This window comes from Colobus angolensis, unplaced genomic scaffold (assembly GCF_000951035.1).
Source record: "Colobus angolensis palliatus isolate OR3802 unplaced genomic scaffold, Cang.pa_1.0 Scaffold23, whole genome shotgun sequence".
Lineage (NCBI taxonomy): Eukaryota > Metazoa > Chordata > Mammalia > Primates > Cercopithecidae > Colobus > Colobus angolensis.
The window spans coordinates 17,702,672-17,720,683 of record NW_012115488.1 but is presented as its reverse complement, the minus strand read 5'-3'; the positions used below and the strand labels follow the sequence as shown (position 1 = coordinate 17,720,683).

The 18,012-nt window shown below is 34.0% G+C and overlaps 1 protein-coding gene across 1 annotated transcript in view; it reads left to right on the top strand.

Annotated features, from left to right (window-relative positions):
* The window catches only part of CHD1 (chromodomain helicase DNA binding protein 1), a 73,340-nt gene extending 58,314 nt beyond the window's left edge, over window positions 1-15,026 (top strand). Inside the window, 6 exon segments of the mRNA XM_011944302.1 lie at window positions 647-787; window positions 5,700-5,878; window positions 9,774-9,870; window positions 10,866-10,917; window positions 11,498-11,708; window positions 13,493-15,026. Coding sequence (XP_011799692.1) covers window positions 647-787; window positions 5,700-5,878; window positions 9,774-9,870; window positions 10,866-10,917; window positions 11,498-11,708; window positions 13,493-13,838 — 1,026 coding nt within the window. The 3' untranslated portion in view covers window positions 13,839-15,026.
* Window positions 15,027-18,012: the final 2,986 nt, after the last annotated feature.

The following is an 18,012-nucleotide window of genomic DNA, read 5'->3' as shown; positions in this document are numbered from 1 at the left end:
ACTTTCCAGGATGAGATCAGTTCTGTGAAACATCCAAATAAAAAGATTAAAACAGAAAGAGACAGTGAAGAAAAACCTGAGCCAGATGTTTATATAAAGAAGGAACCAGAAGAAAAGAGGGAAGCAAAAGAAAAGGAGAATAAAAAAGAACTTAAAAGGGAGATAAAAGAAAAAGAGGATAAGAAAGATATAAAGGAAAAAGATTTTAAAGAAAAAAGAGAAAACAAAGTAAAAGAAGCTATACAGAAAGAAAAAGACATAAAGGAAGAAAAGGTATGCAAATCATAATAAAAAATAGAAAGTAAAAACAATCAGCATATTTACATTTTAGGAGACTAAAGTGCGTATCAGCCGATACTAGTGTCAATAACTGAGTTCTTCAGAAGCGTGTGTGGGTATGCAGTAGAGGAGAATAATAGGTCTGAACACTCTTTCGTGCTTTACTTTCAGAGTAACATTACAGAGTAGCTTTGATTGTTTCCCCAAATAAAATTGGGGAAAAAAAATTAAAATAGATGAGGATGTTCAATGAGAATGAGCACTTGTAGAATAAAATGAGACAGTAATTATTTTCTGGAAGTGTTAGTCATTTTGCCTTTGTTGCTATTGGGGTTTTGTTTTTGTTTTCTTTTTACTTTTTCTTTAGTTGAGCGAATCCAAGTCTGATGGTAGGGAAAGATCCAAGAAATCTTCAGTGTCAGATGCTCCAGTTCATATCACGGCAAGTGGTGAACCAGTTCCCATTTCTGAAGAATCTGAAGAGCTGGATCAGAAGACATTCAGCATTGTAAGCCTTTGACTTTCTGATTGTTAGTACTAAATCATATAACATTTAAGTTGAAGTTTGTCATTTATAGCTTTTAATTTAGAACTGCATTTGAATTTATTGTAGATTAGATTGATAAAAGCAATATATTTAAAATTTGAAGGCTTTTTTTTTTTTTTTTTTTGAGTTAGCATCTTACTCTGTCACCCATGCTGGAGTGCAGTGGTGCAGTCACAGCCGATTGCAGGCTCACCCTCCTGGGCTCAAGTGCTCCTCCTGCCTCAGCCTCTTGAGTAACTGGGACTAGAGACATGTGCCATACAGCCAGCTAATTTTTAGTTTTTTTGTAAAGATGGGGATTTTTTATATCACCCAGGCTTGTCTTGAATTCCTTGGTGAAAAAGGGAGATAAGCCTGGGTGTGGTGCCTCACACCTGTAAGCACTTTGGGAGGCCAAGGCGGTGGATCACCTGGCCAACAGGATGAAACTCTAAATACAAAACTCTAATACAAAATTAGCTGGGCGTGGTGGTGGGCACCTGTAATCTCAGCTACTCTGGAGGCTGAGGCAGGAGAATTGCTGGAACCCGGAAGGCTAAGGTTGCTGTGAGCTGAGATTGCACCATTGCACCTCACATGACTACGTACCCGGGCTGGCAACAGTGAGACTCTATCTCAAAAAAAAAAAAAACAAAAAAAAACAAGGGAGATAAAAGGAGGCCAAGGTGGGCCCAGGTGCTGGGATTACAGGCATGAGCTATCATACGCAGCTAGTTTCTTAAATTTAGAAGCAACTCAGAGAGACTTTTTAAGAAAGACTTTAAGAAGAGGGGTTTAACGAGTACTTTGAGTGTATTTGTTTTCCTCCAGCTCATATTTCAGATTTTTAAATTCCCGAATGCCATTAAAAAAAAATATGTATATATACACACACACATATATGTAATTGTGCTTCTTATCTATGGTGAAGGACTAGTTTTTTTCACAACTTTTGCAGACCAATTTTTTTTTAAAAAAATACAGTAAGAGTGAAATGTTTCACTAGAAAAGTAAAATAAAAAATTATGTACAAAATATGAGCCTAATGTTTTGTTAGTAGATGCAGTAGCTGTAAAGTTGCATTGTCAAATTATACGAGTTTCTAAACAGGCTCAATTTTTGTACCTATGTTGTTTTGGACTGGCAATATCTCTTGTCTGAAATATACTGATTCTGCATGTTGTCATGCCTTTGTGTTCCTCAAAGTGAGGGAGAAACTATCTGTGCCTTTTCTAAAGACTTTATTTACTGAAGATATTTATAATTTATGTATTTATTTATAATTTACTCAATGTATATATTCATAATTTATTTACTGAATATAATTGTATACTTATGTAATTACATAATATAACAGTATGTATGTGGTTAATAGTACTGACTCTTGAGGCAGAATGCTGCTATTTGGAAAGTAAGTATGAAGATTAAATGAATTGGTACGTGGAAAGTTTGCAGATTAGTGCTGTCTTCAGAAAAGCTCAGAAAGCTGAGAAATTGATAGTGATTGTGAGACTAAAAAGTCCAATTGCAGAGCAAAACCAGGAAGGAATAATAATTTTAGAGAAAAAAAGGCCGAGTGGTATGAGACAGATAGGTAGTTTGGCCTTAACTAGGACTAAGAAATGTTTCCTTACAGGCCACAACTGAAGGTAACATTTGTAGTCTGATACATAAATGTATCATGTTTATATATAGTTACAAGATATATAAATTTATATATAAATATATATTCCTACATTTCCTTTTTAGAGAATGCATGACAACATGCGTTTCTAGAATCTGAATCTTTTGTACTAGTTGGAGCAGTTAACGTACTTCAGTCACTTGTTAGACTTGGTTGTTAGTTTTATCACTGGTATTAATCAAATGCTATACTTCAAAGATGGAAAATTTCACCTTCTAAAATTATATTTGTTTTTGACCCATTATGTCCTTCTAGATCCCCAGGTTACCCTCTTGTCCTGCTTTCTCTTCTTTTGCACCATGACTAGACAGAGCTGATTTAATGAACCCACTAATGTATTTCCTACTGATTCCACAACATGCCCTAATATAGTTCAAATATTGTTCATGCCCTTTAAATATATTGGTTCTTACCAGTCTTCTCGTTCTCCCTACTTTTGAGCTGTTGACATTCTTCCAGTCACTGAGAATATTGAAGACATTCAAAGCTGCTGTGGCTCCTATCTTCCATTTTATTTATTTGAGCCATATGTTTTATCTCTGGACTTTTATTTTTATCTCCTCTGCAGGTTCACAGGTTGAGATTTCTTCTCTCTTTTTCAGGGGTAACTGTTTTTGTTTTGTTTTTGTTTTTTGCCTACTCTGTATTGGGTGGGACTCGGGGGAGGTGGTATTCTTTTGCTTTTATGAAGTGAAAACATTAAACTCTTCACTTGAGCTACTTCCCCTTCTCTATGTGGTCCAGTAATGAATTAGGTGAGATTGTACCTCTTGCCACTTTTTTTCCCCCACATTTCTTTTTTGGTCTTCTGACTTTTTCATGTAACTGCTGGAATGGAAAAATTCCTACTGTGCATAATGCATGAATTTTCTCTCCATTGATCTTAAATGATATTGTGTGTATCATGGAAATGAGGACTGGAATAGTTCTTAAACATGGACTCTGGAGCCAGACTTTCTGGCTTGTATAGGATTTTACCTCTAAGTAAGAAATTCCATTGTATTTGGGAATAGCTCTAAATAATTACGAAATTCAATGGCCTTTTCTAGGTCGTCACTCTCTAAACATATTTGCTTCATGCGGCACCTTGGTTTTCCTTATCTTTTACTGGTTGTCTTCCTAAGTGAAAGTATATTTTAGCAGTCAAGAAAGAGCACAGAGTCTGAGGTCAGTTAGAGCTGGATTTGACAGATGTCATTTTATTCTAAGTTTCAGTTTCTTCTATAAAATAGATTAAATACTACTGCAAAGGACTGTTGTCAGGGTCTATTCTTATTGCTTCCATCCTGCTCATACCTCCGTTGGTACTCCACCTAGCAACCAGAGTAATCATGACTTAGAGGGAGAATCAAGTCCCACCATTATATTTCTGTGCTTGAAACACTCCAGTGGCTTTCCATCTCATGTAGGAGAAAAGATTCTTAGCCTGAAACCAACCTCATAGCATCTAGTCACCTCCCATCATTGCCGGCCACTTCTCTCACTTACTTGGTTCCAGCGACACTGGTGTTCATACTTTTTTTTAAAACATGTCAAGCAAGTTTTAGGGCATTCATGTTTGTTTTTTCCTCTACTTGGAATGGCTTACTCCTTCATTTTCTTTAGATGTCCTCTCAAACATTGCCCTTCTCTGAAATCTTGTATAAGATAGGAAGCTCCCTGCTCTTTATTAGTTTATTTTTCTTTATCACAGTTGTTGTCACCTAACACACTATTTCTTCTTTATTTACTGGCTCTCTAGTATTATACTAGATTCCAGGTTCCATAAAGGCAGGATCTGTTTTACTTACAGCTCTATTTCCTGGGTCTGGAACAATGTCTAGAACATAGTATGTACTAAACTGACATATGTTGGATATATTATTTTCTAACAGAATATAAACTGCCAAAGTTGAACAAAAAATAGGAAACATAAAGAACAGCAGTGAATAAACTAAAAGTTAGAAAGGAAATTAAAGATTTTCTTAAAGCATCAGATCTGACTGAATTTTAATTTTCTTTATAGTAAGAGAGGTCCTTCAGAGCAGTGGTGTGAGGATTTATTATTTTATTTTTTTGAGATAGGGTCTCACTCTTGCCCAGGCTGTAGTGCCAGTAGCATGATCACAGCTCGTTGCAGTCTCCTGGGTTCAAGCAGTCCTCCCACCTTGACCTCTTGAGTAGCTGGGACTACAGGTGTGTGCCACCATGCTTGGCTAATTTTTTTTTTTGGGTATAGAATCAGAGTCTCACTGTTGCCCAGACTGATCTCAAACTCCCGGACTCAAGTGATCTTCCCGCTTCAGCCTCCCAAAGTGCTGGGGTTACAGGCATGAGCCACCACACCTGGCCCGATTTCTTAATAAATGATGTTGGATTATCTAAATGTATTGTCTGATGTTGACCCATCATCCTTATATTCCTAGAACTAAACCAGCTTGCTTTCTGTGAATATAATGTTAATTTTTAATTTGTTTTTGCATTTACAAATTTTATCTGAAGGTTCCCTTGTTAGTAATATTTTTATTCTGATTTTGGTAGAAGGTTGTAGTTCCTATTGCTACAATAAAACATGCAGTTCTTAATATGTCAGCCTTTTATAAGTATGTCAGGAATGTACAGGCCAAGGAAAAAGTTACCCTTTGACCCTGTAATCCCCAACCACCCAAAATATGAAGAGCAAGTCATTATTGCCACCTTCTGTTTGACCCTGTATTCCCCAACCACCCAAAATATGAAGAGCAAGTCATTATTGCCACCTTCTGTTGTTGCAAAAGTTTGAAAGAATAGACAGTTTATATATTCAGCTATATTGATTTTAATAGTTTTGCTAAAATCATTTTACCCTGTATTTAGTGGATAGTAGGGTATATGAAGTTATACTCTGAAATATTTTTACTGTCTCTCTTTTAATATTCTATATTTAAGACTCCTTATAATAGTGTGCTACAGTATAAAAAATAACCACTTATGTAGAAGCTAAGTCAAATCCAAAACTTTTACTTACTCAAATACTAATTTTAAATGATAACAGAAAGGCTTAGTTTCTTGAAAAAAATCTAAAGGGGAAAGAACCGTGATGTATAAGATTCGTGAAGTGAGATTTAATTGCTTATTTTGCTATCAAGCAGTGTTATAATATAATATTCATGTAAAGATTGAAGGAGGTAGATCTTGTTGACTTTAGGTTTTTAATACATGTGTTTATATTCTTGTTTTCTCATTTTAAAGTGTAAAGAAAGAATGAGGCCTGTTAAAGCAGCTTTGAAACAACTTGATAGGCCTGAGAAAGGCCTTTCAGAAAGAGAACAACTAGAACATACTAGACAATGTTTAATAAAAATTGGAGACCATATCACAGAATGTCTAAAAGAGTATACAAATCCTGAACAAATTAAGCAATGGAGAAAGTAAGTGATACACTTTTCAGGAAGTGTTAAATTTGTATTATGTAACTGTGTTTTGTTTTTCTGTTTTCTTTCCTGATTCTGAAGTTTAGGGAACAAGATAATTTTTAAAGAGGTAACCTGCAGATGATTGTTTTAATTTTTCTCCCTTTAACGTTGAAGTTTTTTTATTTATGAGTGGTTACTTAGGTATCATGGTATGTAACAAGTGGCATCTCTGCCTTGTTTGACAAGGTTTCATTAAATGACAGCTGTTTCATTAAAATTCAGATTGCATTTTATTTGAAAAAGTCTTTGCAATTTACCAAATTATTATCGGTAATATCTTTTGAGATTGATGTTCCCACAAAGTTTATTGTTGCATGAATTTAGCAATTTACATCCTGGATACATGTATAAAGTTGTAAAAATTAACATCCTCAAGCAATATAAAATGCAAAAATTAGGAAAATAAAGGTAATGTAGTGCATTATTCTTAAAGCTAAATTTAGCTAATCTAAAGGATTATATTTAATTTCTTCTTTACTTTTTTTAGTGTAAAAATGCTTGGCTTCTATCTTTTACATTTAACCGGAAATACAAAATTTGAAAGCCTGGCAGCTTCTCATTTAAATAATACCTTTTGCAAAGAATGGGTTATCATTTTTGCCAAGAATGGGTTATCATTTGCCAAGAATGGGTTATCATTTTTGCCAAGAATGGGTTATCATTTGCCAAGAATGGGTTATCATTTTTGCCAAGAATGGGTTATCATTTTTTCAAGAATGGGTCATCATTTCACTGAATGAAAATATTTAGTTGTATCTTACACACCAATATTTGAATCCTTATAATTAGGGCTTAGATGTTTGAGGTTCAAAGAGTTAGAATATCTACTTTTTCTGCATTCTAGATGAGAAATAAGGAATATCTTATTGAAATTACACAGTGAATTTGGTTGAAAGTAAATTTAAAAATGAGCAAAGAATTAAAGAATTTGAAATAAAATTTTAAGTAAAATAAAAAAATTACACAGTGACTAATACAAATAGGTACCATTTCAAATTCTGTTTGTTATTAGGAAGGAGTGAGGAACCTTTGGAAGAAGAGAGACTTAATAGCCAGGAGACTTAACTTTTTCATTGTGTTCTGTCACTTTACATCCTAAGGCTATGCTCTCACCTCACTTTTCTTCATTCAGTTGGGCAGATTACCTTTTTGGTTTTCCCGTTTGGTTCTCAATTACTTTGATTTCGTATGCCTTATTGTTCATTCCTGCTGCCTCTGTGTCTGGTTAAACCAAATTCCCTTAAGAGGGAGATGGGGAAGGAAAGACAGAAATACCCCATGAAGCAAAATAGCTTTTGCTGTCTTGGAGAAATTGTATTTTTATTTATTCATTTTTTTGAGATGGAATCTCACTCTGTTGCCCAGGTTGGAGTGCAGTGGCGGATATCGGCTCACTGCATCCTCTGCCTCCTGGGCTCAAGCTATCCTTCCACCTCAGTCTCCCTGGTAGTGTGGGACTACAGGTCCAGGCTGCCAGGCCCGGCTAATTCTTGTATTTTTTGTAGAGACGGGTTTCACCATGTTGGCCAGGCTGGTGTTGAACTCCTGACCTCAAGCAGTCTGCCTGCCTTGGCCTCCCAAAGTGCTGGGGAGAATTTTTTTTTAATGCAGAAATAAGAAAAAAAAGTACCTTATATTGAGACCTATCATTGGCTGACCCCATCCCCTCAACAACAGTTATTGTGGGCCAGGCGCAGTGGCTCATGCCTGTAATCCCAGCACTTTGGGAGGCCAAGGCGGGCAGATCACGAGGTCAGGAGATGGAGACCATCCTGACTAAGATGGTGAAACCCCCTCTCTACTAAAAATACAAAAAAAAAAAAAAAATTAGCTGGGCATGGTGGCACGTGCCCGTAGACCCAGCTACTCGGGAGGCTGAGGCAAGAGAATCGCTTGAACTAAGGAGGCAGAAGTCACAGCTGTTTTGCTTTATGGGATATTTCCCTCTTTCCTTCCCCATCTGGGGAATTGTACAGAATGAAAGAAGATAGAAATCTAAAGATTACAGAATGGTTGGCATTAAGCAAGTGTTACAGTAGTTACCGTAATGATCTTTTTGTTTTTTGCTTACAATTTTTTTCAATATATTTTTTGACCAGATTTCTTAAAAAGAACTGAAATGCAACACTAGTTTTTATTTAAAGATCACTAATAAAGTGATGGCCAAAATAGAATGTATATTTGTATTTTATTTGTCTATCAAATATGCCTCATTCTAGCTGATCCTTTTAATAGTATTACTTGTAGGAAATATGAACAGATATTTACTATTCCATTTTACAGAAGGAAATTTAACTAATTAAACAAACATTTTACAGAAGGAAAAAAATGGATTCAGTTGAAAAGCATTTTAGGGCTGGAACTGGAGAATAACAGAGGAAACACTAGGACCTGAACTCTAAAACAGGCACTAATTCTTAGGTTTGTGTAAGTGCTGATGCTTGCCTCAGCTCTGGTGTTTTGTTCAAGATCAGACAGTCATTTGGATAATATAAATAAGACCAGAATCTGGTTCTTGACTAGATTTTTTTGGAGAAAATATGTATATGTATGTGTGTGTGTATATATATATATATTTTTAATTTATTTTTTAATTTTTTAATTTTTTTTTTTTTTTTGAGACGGAGTCTCGCTCTGTTGCTCAGGCTGGAGTGCAGTGGTGCGATCTCCGCTCACTGCAAGCTCCGCCTCCCAGGTTCATGCCATTCTCCTGCCTCAGCCTCCCGAGTAGCTGGGACCACAGGTGCCTGCCACCACGCCCGGCTTATTTTTTTGTATTTTTAGTAGAGACGGGGTTTCACAGTGTTCGCCAGGTTGGCCTCGATCTCCTGACCTCGTGATCCGCCCGCCTCGGCCTCCCAAAGTGCTGGGATTACAGGCGTGAGCCACCGCGCCCGGCCGGAAAATATATTTTTACAAGGAATTTACTTAGGAACAAAAAGGTACTTTATTAAATTCCTACCTTTTACCCTTATGAGTTAACCTTAGAATGTAGATACGTTCGAGATAGTCTGTGAATTTATATAAAGGCTAGATGAATTTTCCCCCTTCTGTGGATTTCAGTTCAGTAAGGTACCATTCAATATATTCTCTTAAGTTCATTTTAAAAATATATTTCAAGGTAAATATTTTACCTCTAGTGTACTTTTGAATCTTCTAGGGACTACTACCCTCCCTTAGAACTTAACATTCCTTTTCTTTTTGGAGGTATATTTAACAATTACAGTTCTTATATATTTAAGGTATACAGTTTGATGATTTGATATACACATGCATTATGAAATAATCACCACAGTTGCTGATTAATTACTGATGCCTCCCTTGGAATGGGAAGAGATACCAAGCTGTACCTCATTTATGGTGTTTGATCGTGTTAACTCTTGGGGCCATTACATTACTATTATTAAATGACAGTTACTTTTTAATGCATTATTTAAGACAGTTCTTTACAAGCATAATCCATATTATCTGATGGTAATTCCACTCCAATTATTAACATACCTGCCCCTTATATGCATAATCAGGATCACAGTATGAAGCTGAATCACTTCCTGATTTAATTTATATCTTTGGTGCATTTCAAATTAGGATTGTTTACTGCTTTTCAGTCTAAAGACTATAAAATGAAGTGATCTGGAAGAGAAGTAAAAGACAATGTTTAGTTTCACTGGAGTCTTATTCATATATGAAGTTTTGAAAAAATACATAGAATTAATATCCTTAAGAGTTTGTTCCATAGAGGGCTGTGTATGTGTGTATGTGTTTCTGTTTGGAGGGAAGTAGTTCCATGAAAAAAACTAATTATTTTCCACCAGACTAATGTAATTTGCCTTTTTTTAAATTCTTTTAGAAACCTATGGATTTTTGTATCTAAGTTCACTGAATTTGATGCAAGAAAATTACATAAATTATATAAGCATGCTATTAAAAAACGGCAGGAATCTCAGGTAAACTTGCCATCATATTTTTTCCCTTAATTTATATAATTAAAACCATGAGACATTCTTTTTACAAAGCAATTTGATTAATAAATACAGAATGAATAAGGTAAATTTTAAAAATCACCATTGAACACCACAGTAATAATTGTTGCAGGCAAGATTCACAGAAGGGAAGTAAAGTTAATGGGCAAGAAAACAGGATATTGACAGATCTCCTCTGAAATGTTTATTAATTATAAAGGGAAAATAATAACTTTATAGAGAAACTTGCCTGACCCACCTTAAACAAGTGATCAAGGTTAGTGTCACCAGTGGTTAAGACATATCAGCATGATGAACCCTCTGATACTGAGAAAGGCACATCACTTATGTGGAATTCTTGCCAAAAATATGTAAGTGTTATGTGAAAATATCAGACAAGCCCTACTTGAGGGATATTCTATAAAATAACTATCTGCTACTCTTCAGAAGTATTAACAGCATGCAGTAGACTAAGGAACTAGGGAGCTGCCCCAGAGGAAGACATGACAACTCAGTGTAATATGGGCTTCCAAATTGAATCCCCGAGCAGATAAAAGAACATTAGTGGAAAAATGTGAAATCTGAATGAGGTCTGTTCTTCAGTTGATAGTGTTATACCAATGTTAATTATTTGGTTTTGATCTTTATACTACGTTTATATAAGATACTAACATTAGGAGAAGCTAGATGAAGGGTATGTGAAAACTCAGTATTTTTGCAACTTTTCTGTTAAGTCAGTTTATTTCAAAGTGAAAAAATATCTTTAAGTCATGGGACAAGTAGTTCATACTTTAAAAACGGATATCTATAAATGTCATACATGTATATATACACACACATATATATACATATATGTACACACATAAACATTCTAATATCTTGTGTGAAGACTTCAGTATCAGTATTTTCTAAGAATTATCCTTTTTTGTAAGTTTGTGAAGTCACCTAAAGATTCTTACACATGTGTGCATTTATTTTAGCAAAACAGTGATCAAAACAGCAACTTGAATCCTCATGTGATTAGAAATCCAGGTATGTAAGCCTTACTGATTGGGAAAATAAATTAAAAAAAAAAATTTTTTTTTAAATATTTGTTTTAAATAAACCAAATGATAAAAAAGGTTCTTACCTTGTTTTTATTTACAAGTACCTTTATATTAAGAAGATACAGTAATTCTGATACATACCTACATTATTATATAAAATGTATTCTCTTAAGCTATAGTTCTTTTTAGTTGATTATCCTTTTAATCATCCTTTTCCCAGTTTCTAGAAATTGTAGACTAACTGTTAAAATGAACAAATATTCTTTTTAATGTAATTTGGAATAGTAATGCATTCTTTCTGTATGAGAGCCACTAAAGTATAGTCTGAGAAAGGAATGGGTCCCATATTTTTTAGTTTTTGTTACATTTCAGAATCCAGTGACCTTTTTAAATTAATCCTTAGTACTGCTTTTATACACCATTTATAAATGCTTTAACTGCTTATATTTGGGAACCAATTTTGTTTTGGCAAGGGTTGAAACGAGCTTTTGTTATCTATCAACTTAAGTTTTTTTTGCCACATGTTATTTTTAAGGTCATTAATAAAAGTTGTACTTATCTAACAGATGTGGAAAGATTAAAAGAGAATACAAATCACGATGATAGCAGCAGGGACAGTTATTCCTCTGATAGACACTTAACTCAGTACCATGATCATCATAAAGACCGACATCAGGGAGATTCTTACAAAAAAAGTGAATCCAGGAAAAGACCCTATTCTTCTTTTAGTAATGGTAAAGACCATCGTGATTGGGATCACTACAAGCAAGACAGCAGGTAAACTTGGCAGTCACTTTAGAAATTTTACTTATGCATGTCTTTCTCCTTATCATGATGTTCCTGTATTTAACCTATCAACTAATTCAGTCTTCATGCAGTCAAAACAAATCTTGTGAAATAAAGATGTTGTATATAATTAAAAATTCATATATTTTAAGAACTGAATTTCTCTATAAAATGGCTTTTGAATTATAAAATTGAGATCAAAGTATGTAGTAAGAAAGTTAATGTAGGGAGTTGCATAATTATAAATTGTGTGGGATTCATTGTTGGTTTTGGAGAATATTGGCTCAAATACTCTTTAAAATATAATAAATGGGATAAAATAAAAACTTGATATAATAGTGGTTCAGGTTTGGCTTAGGAAATTTTGTATTCCATATTATTAAAAAGTCATGAGGGGAAAAATTAATATATGCGAACACATCTCGTTGAGGTTAAACTTCATCTCAGCAATCTGGAATATTTTTGGAACCAGGAGGGTTTTTCGTTTATTGTTGTTTTTCGAAGCCTTTGAACAGTAAGCAACCTCAGTGTAATAACAGAATACTTTTTATTCCTTTATTGATAAAGAAGTATTGTCAGTAGTTAATGATCATTACTAAAAGTAAACTTGAAAACAGATTTATAGTATTTATGCTTTTATAGTAAATAGAAGAAACAAATTAGAAGACATTCTTTGTATTTTAGTTGTGTTCACTACAATAATTTCTTTGAGAACCTCTGTCAACACTATGAACACATCAGTTGTAGAATGTCTCTTATTATTAGAAAGCATCAAATAATTAAAAGAAAAATGCAGATTTGTAATATATGTTTCACAGGCTTATACAATATAGTTGTTTGTAGTAAGGTCAACAAAAAAGGAACACATTATCTTCAGTGTGTGTCAGTTTGGAAAAGGCACTCATTTTAGAGAATACTTCTCATTAAACTGCCACATTTATTTTTTGTCAAGCTGTCACATGTTTGTGGATTAAATTTAATGATTCATGTGTCAAGTCTTACTAACAGTCAAACTTGAGGAAGCTTGTAATAGGCATCAGCAACCAATGAAAAACTTTTTTTTTTTTTTTTTGAGACGGAGTCTCGCTCTGTCGCCCAGGCTGGAGTGCAATGGCCGGATCTCAGCTCACTGCAAGCTCCGCCTCCCGGATTCACGCCATTCTCCTGCCTCAGCCTCCTGAGTAGCTGAGACTACAGGCGCCCGCCACCACGCCCGGCTAGTTTTTTGTATTTTTTTTAGTAGAGACAGGGTTTCACGGTGTTAGCCAGGATGGTCTCGATCTCCTGACCTCGTGATCCGCCCGTCTCGGCCTCCCAAAGTGCTGGGATTACAGGCTTGAGCCACTTCAGATTATTTCGTAGACTGCTTTCTAGCATTTTTAAACTTTTTCCTGCTTAGTGGTTGATAAAAGGCTCTGGTCTCAGGAATGTTTCAGATAGTTGTAATAGTCTTAATTTCAGCTTTCAGACAATTAAGATGCAGTCATATAAATGATTTGTAAAATAAAAAGCAGCTAATTATCTAAAATAGCCATGTGAAATTAGATGCTATTTTAGGGACTTTGTATGGTTCACTTTAGTTTTATGAATCAAATAGTTTTTCCAAAGAGATATTTCCAGTGATTTTTGAGTTAATTTAGTAAGTTTTATAGTGAAACACTGAGCTTGTATACAGTTAAAAACATGTTTGAAAGTATTTTTATGTTTTTTAGTAATCTTTTATTTGGAAACATTTTAATTTGCATTATTTAAAATTCTCAATTTTTCTTTATTAGATATTACGGTGACAGAGAGAAACACAGAAAACTGGATGATCACAGGAGTAGAGATCACAGGTCAAATTTGGAAGGAAATTTAAAAGATAGATCTCATTCTGATCATCGTTCTCATTCAGATCATCGGTTACATTCAGACCACCGATCAAGTTCTGAATATACGCACCATAAATCTTCCAGGGATTATAGGTATCACTCAGATTGGCAAATGGACCACAGAGCTTCCAGCAGTGGCCCTAGGTCACCACTAGATCAGAGATCTCCTTATGGCTCCAGATCTCCATTTGAACATTCAATTGAACACAAAAGTACACCGGAGCATACCTGGAGTAGTCGGAAAACATAACAAAAACTGCTATTTCATCTTTCTGGACTTTTAGCCATATATCATAAACCAACACAGTAATTGCCTTACATGACTTGAAAGATATAAACAGATCTTCTATCAGTAGCAGTATTGTTACTTCTTTCCAGGATGCAAGGTCTATTATCCCAACAGAAGAGAAAATATTTTTATATTTAAGGATTATGCTGCACTGTACTACAAATGTTGTAGTACTTTTTGTTTGTTTGTTTCTTTTTTAAAGAAATGGAAAATGTTTACTATTACAGGGACCTCAACACTGCCCTCCCATACAGGCTGGATAAAACTGTTTTTAAGTCAGTGATTTTAGACTGACCTCCATTTAAATTATGTTTATATATGAACTTTACTCTGACCTGTGATCATGTTTCAGGAAGGAATGAAAGAGAGTTCTTTCTTAATAAAGAAAAACACTCAAGGACTTTGTTCATTTCCAAAGCTACTTGTTTACATTGTACACTGCGACCACCTTGCCGCTTTTCATCACAAGCTTGAATATTTAAATTCTGTACTTATATCTGTAAAATAGCCAGGAATTTCCTGTTTGTGATCTATTATTATGCCTTTTTACAAAAAAGAAATGGCTGTAAATTATTGTAAATATTAAAGGAACTTTCCTTACTTCCTTCCCTTTCTCAGGCTTTTTTTGACTGTTCCTTTCCCTACCAACTCAGGCCTTCTTATTAAAAAAAAAAAAAAAAATCAGTGTAATAACACTTTTTAATGATTTGTCTTGATGGAATCGTTTAGAATGTAAAAATGGGGAAAGGGGCCACTTTAATTCCATTAGTCCTCTTTTTATACTGAATATTTTATTAGATACATGTTATTTCTTCCCCTTTTTTTTCTTTTTTAGTCAATATTGTGTTTGTAGTTTTAAAATGGCGAGATCATATGTAAAATCTTAAACTGCATGCTCTGGAAACATTTTTTCAGATGCATCTGGTTTAAAAGGGTAGGTGTATAAACACTTTTCAGAATCCAAAACGGCCAAAAGTTACTGTAAATCTGTTTGTTTTCCCGTTTCATGTGGGCAATAATGTCAAATGTGCTATGCAGCCAGGTTAACATTTTAGATAAACCTGATTGACTTTTAATATAAACTGTTACAATGCACACTGATTGTATATAAAAACCTTATATATGACAAATTAAATTTAAGAAAAAGGATATGTGGGCTCCTGTAATTTTCTGCTGCATTCTTACTCCTTCAAGCACTTAACACCCCCCGCACTCCCTTTTTAAGTAATGTTTTGCTGCCAGAAAACGTATTTTGGTAAGCAGTTGAATATTTGTAATGTGTAGCATTACAACTAAATCTTTTGGAGAATATATGAATATTCTCCAAAACTAAATCTTTTGGAGAATATGAGAATAAGTGAAACTTAGGCCATAGACATTTTTGCTGGCCCCTTTTGGCTTCCTACAGATATTATTATGGAATGCTTTATATTTATTCACAGATTTTTATTTTGTTTTATATTCAGTGGGATTTTTTAAAGTCATGTGGCACATTCTAGCATGTATGCTTTGATGTAACAAATTTGAATCTTAACTTTGACAAACATAAGTATGTGGATATAATTTCTATAATATTCCTCTGTGTGTCACTGTTAGTTGGCTGTGGGAGCAACCTACAGATATTTGTCCATAGATTTATTTTTTAAAATTTTCCTTTGTCCAGTTAGGTCTATGTGTATAAAAGCTTGTGGGTTTTTTTCCTTTTTGTTTTGTTTTGCAGTAATTTATCTTTCTGATACACTTACCCTGAAGAATAATGATGGTTTGTTTCTTTTCTGGTATATGAGATAACATGGGAGGGAATAGCTCAGTTTTTTAAACATCTGATTTATATTTAAATATAAAAGTAATGAATGTAGTCCTGGCACACATTTTTGAAACTTTTGTCACTTTTCTCTACATTTAGTATGATTATTATTATTATTTTTTTTTTTTTTGAGACGGAGTCTGGCTCTGTCGCCCAGGCTGGAGTGCAGTGGCTGGATCTCAGCTCACTGCAAGCTCCACCTCCCAGGTTCACGCCATTCTCCTGCCTCAGCCTCCCGAGTAGCTGGGACTACAGGCGCCCGCCACCTCGCCCGGCTAGTTTTTTGTATTTTTTAGTAGAGACGGGGTTTCACCATGTTAGCCAGGATGGTCTCGATCTCCTGACCTAGTGATCTGCCTGTCTTGGCCTCCCAAAGTACTGGGATTACAGGCTTGAGCCAACGCGCCCGGCCTAGTATGATTATTTTATTCCACAAGCTAGCATTTGACTAATTTATGATGCTTAAGTCATAAGATCATGGCTAGCATTTTCTAATTTATTACTTTGTAGCTGAGATACTTGCATAATATTCTATTGTGCAAATTTTACAGAACAGTGTTGCATTTTCTGAGACAAGGGAATGGGCTCTAATTTTTAAAATAATGCTACATTTAGTTGAAAGTTTCAGTCAGCTGAGTTGAATGAAAAATATAGAACTGTATGTACATTTATCAAATGACAAAATATGTTCATTTTTTGTAAGAGATCAGTAAGTAGAAAAGAAATTAAGACAATGGAGAACAGTACATAAATACAGCAGAACATTCTCTATAAAATATGCTTACTTTTTATCTTTCACATGCTCATTCTGCTTTGTTATTTTTATCCAGTTATGTTTAATTTTTCAAGGGTGAGAGATTATGCATAGTACTGTACCAATTAACCTTCCACTCTTATACAATAATAAATGATTCTTACTAAAAGCAATAGCCTGTTTGCTTATAAAGATATTCTTTGTTTAGAGTATGTTAGAAATTAATGTTCAGACTATGGAAAATGAGTGTAAATAATTTCATTTATTTTCAGAGTGAGTACCTTAATGAGAACCTTTTTAATTTTATGTAATGTAGATTGTATATATAATTTCTATTTTTGTAATTAATATGAAAAGGTTGAGTAGGTTATTCATTTTCCTGAAGTTTGTCAAGAATATGCCCTAGGGATAAATGGCATGATTTGTATTTCTACCCGATTACTATCTCTAACTAGAAAATGATCTCTGCACCCCAAATTAGCTGTCATAGCTTTATAAATACAACAGCTTTAAAAAGGAATAGGGATTTGGAAGAACAATAATATTTAAATATGGGATTTTTTAAAAAAGACTTTCAGCTTCATAGGAAACTGCAAAAATGTTTTAAAATATTTCTGAGTTAATATGTAAAAGCACATTAATATAGATGCCTCTATTAAATACACATTACTCAATTTTAAAATGCAGACGAAACTTAGATTTTAGCACTGTACAATAATTGTAATGAATGGAGAATGTTATAGAGGACACAATTAGATAGTAATGCAACAACAAATATTTTGAGATAGTGTCAAAATATGGTAAAATTTCTAAGATTCAATTACAGATATTTTGAAGAAAATTTGAGATTATATTTTCTGACAATAACTAGTAATTGATTTTGTGAAACACTTCATGCTAATTTTCTTAACTCAAAAAAAATTAGGACCTAATAGGTTGACTCCATTACAGAAATTCCTTGAATTCTGATAGGAAGATCTTGGAATAGGAAATCTTAGCTATGGTGTAAAAGGATGAAAGATGAGATTACTGGGGAAAGTAGGATTAATAAAATATGTTAAAAGGTTGTGACAAGTACCTATACAAATTCTCTAATGGGGCTTCATGCACTGGATTTTCTACACTAAAAGGCCACTAACCACTCTGTCCTTCAGCTTAAAAAAAAAAAAAAATTAAGGCGTAAAAAAAATTACACTTATATTTGAAACAAAATTTGTAGTAGAAACTCAATTCATTCAAATGAATGAAATAATTTTAATTCCATGTTCTACTCCACATTTGAGTCCTGATCTAAATATGAAACGAGGCATGAACAGTCTAAAACTCCTAACGATTCTATTAAAGGAGCTAATGATATTGTTTGCGTTGGTGATACAAAAACTTTATGTGACTGAAAAATGATGTATTGTCATTTCATTATTGTAGACTAATACTCATTAGATTTCAAATTTAGAATGAGCTATGGAACTTCCACTACTTGTTACTTTTTTTATTCCTTCTGTTTACTTTTCAAATCTTTGTCTAGTGTTCCGCAGGCTGACAATTATTAAGTCCTGGTGTGGTGGTTTCATTAT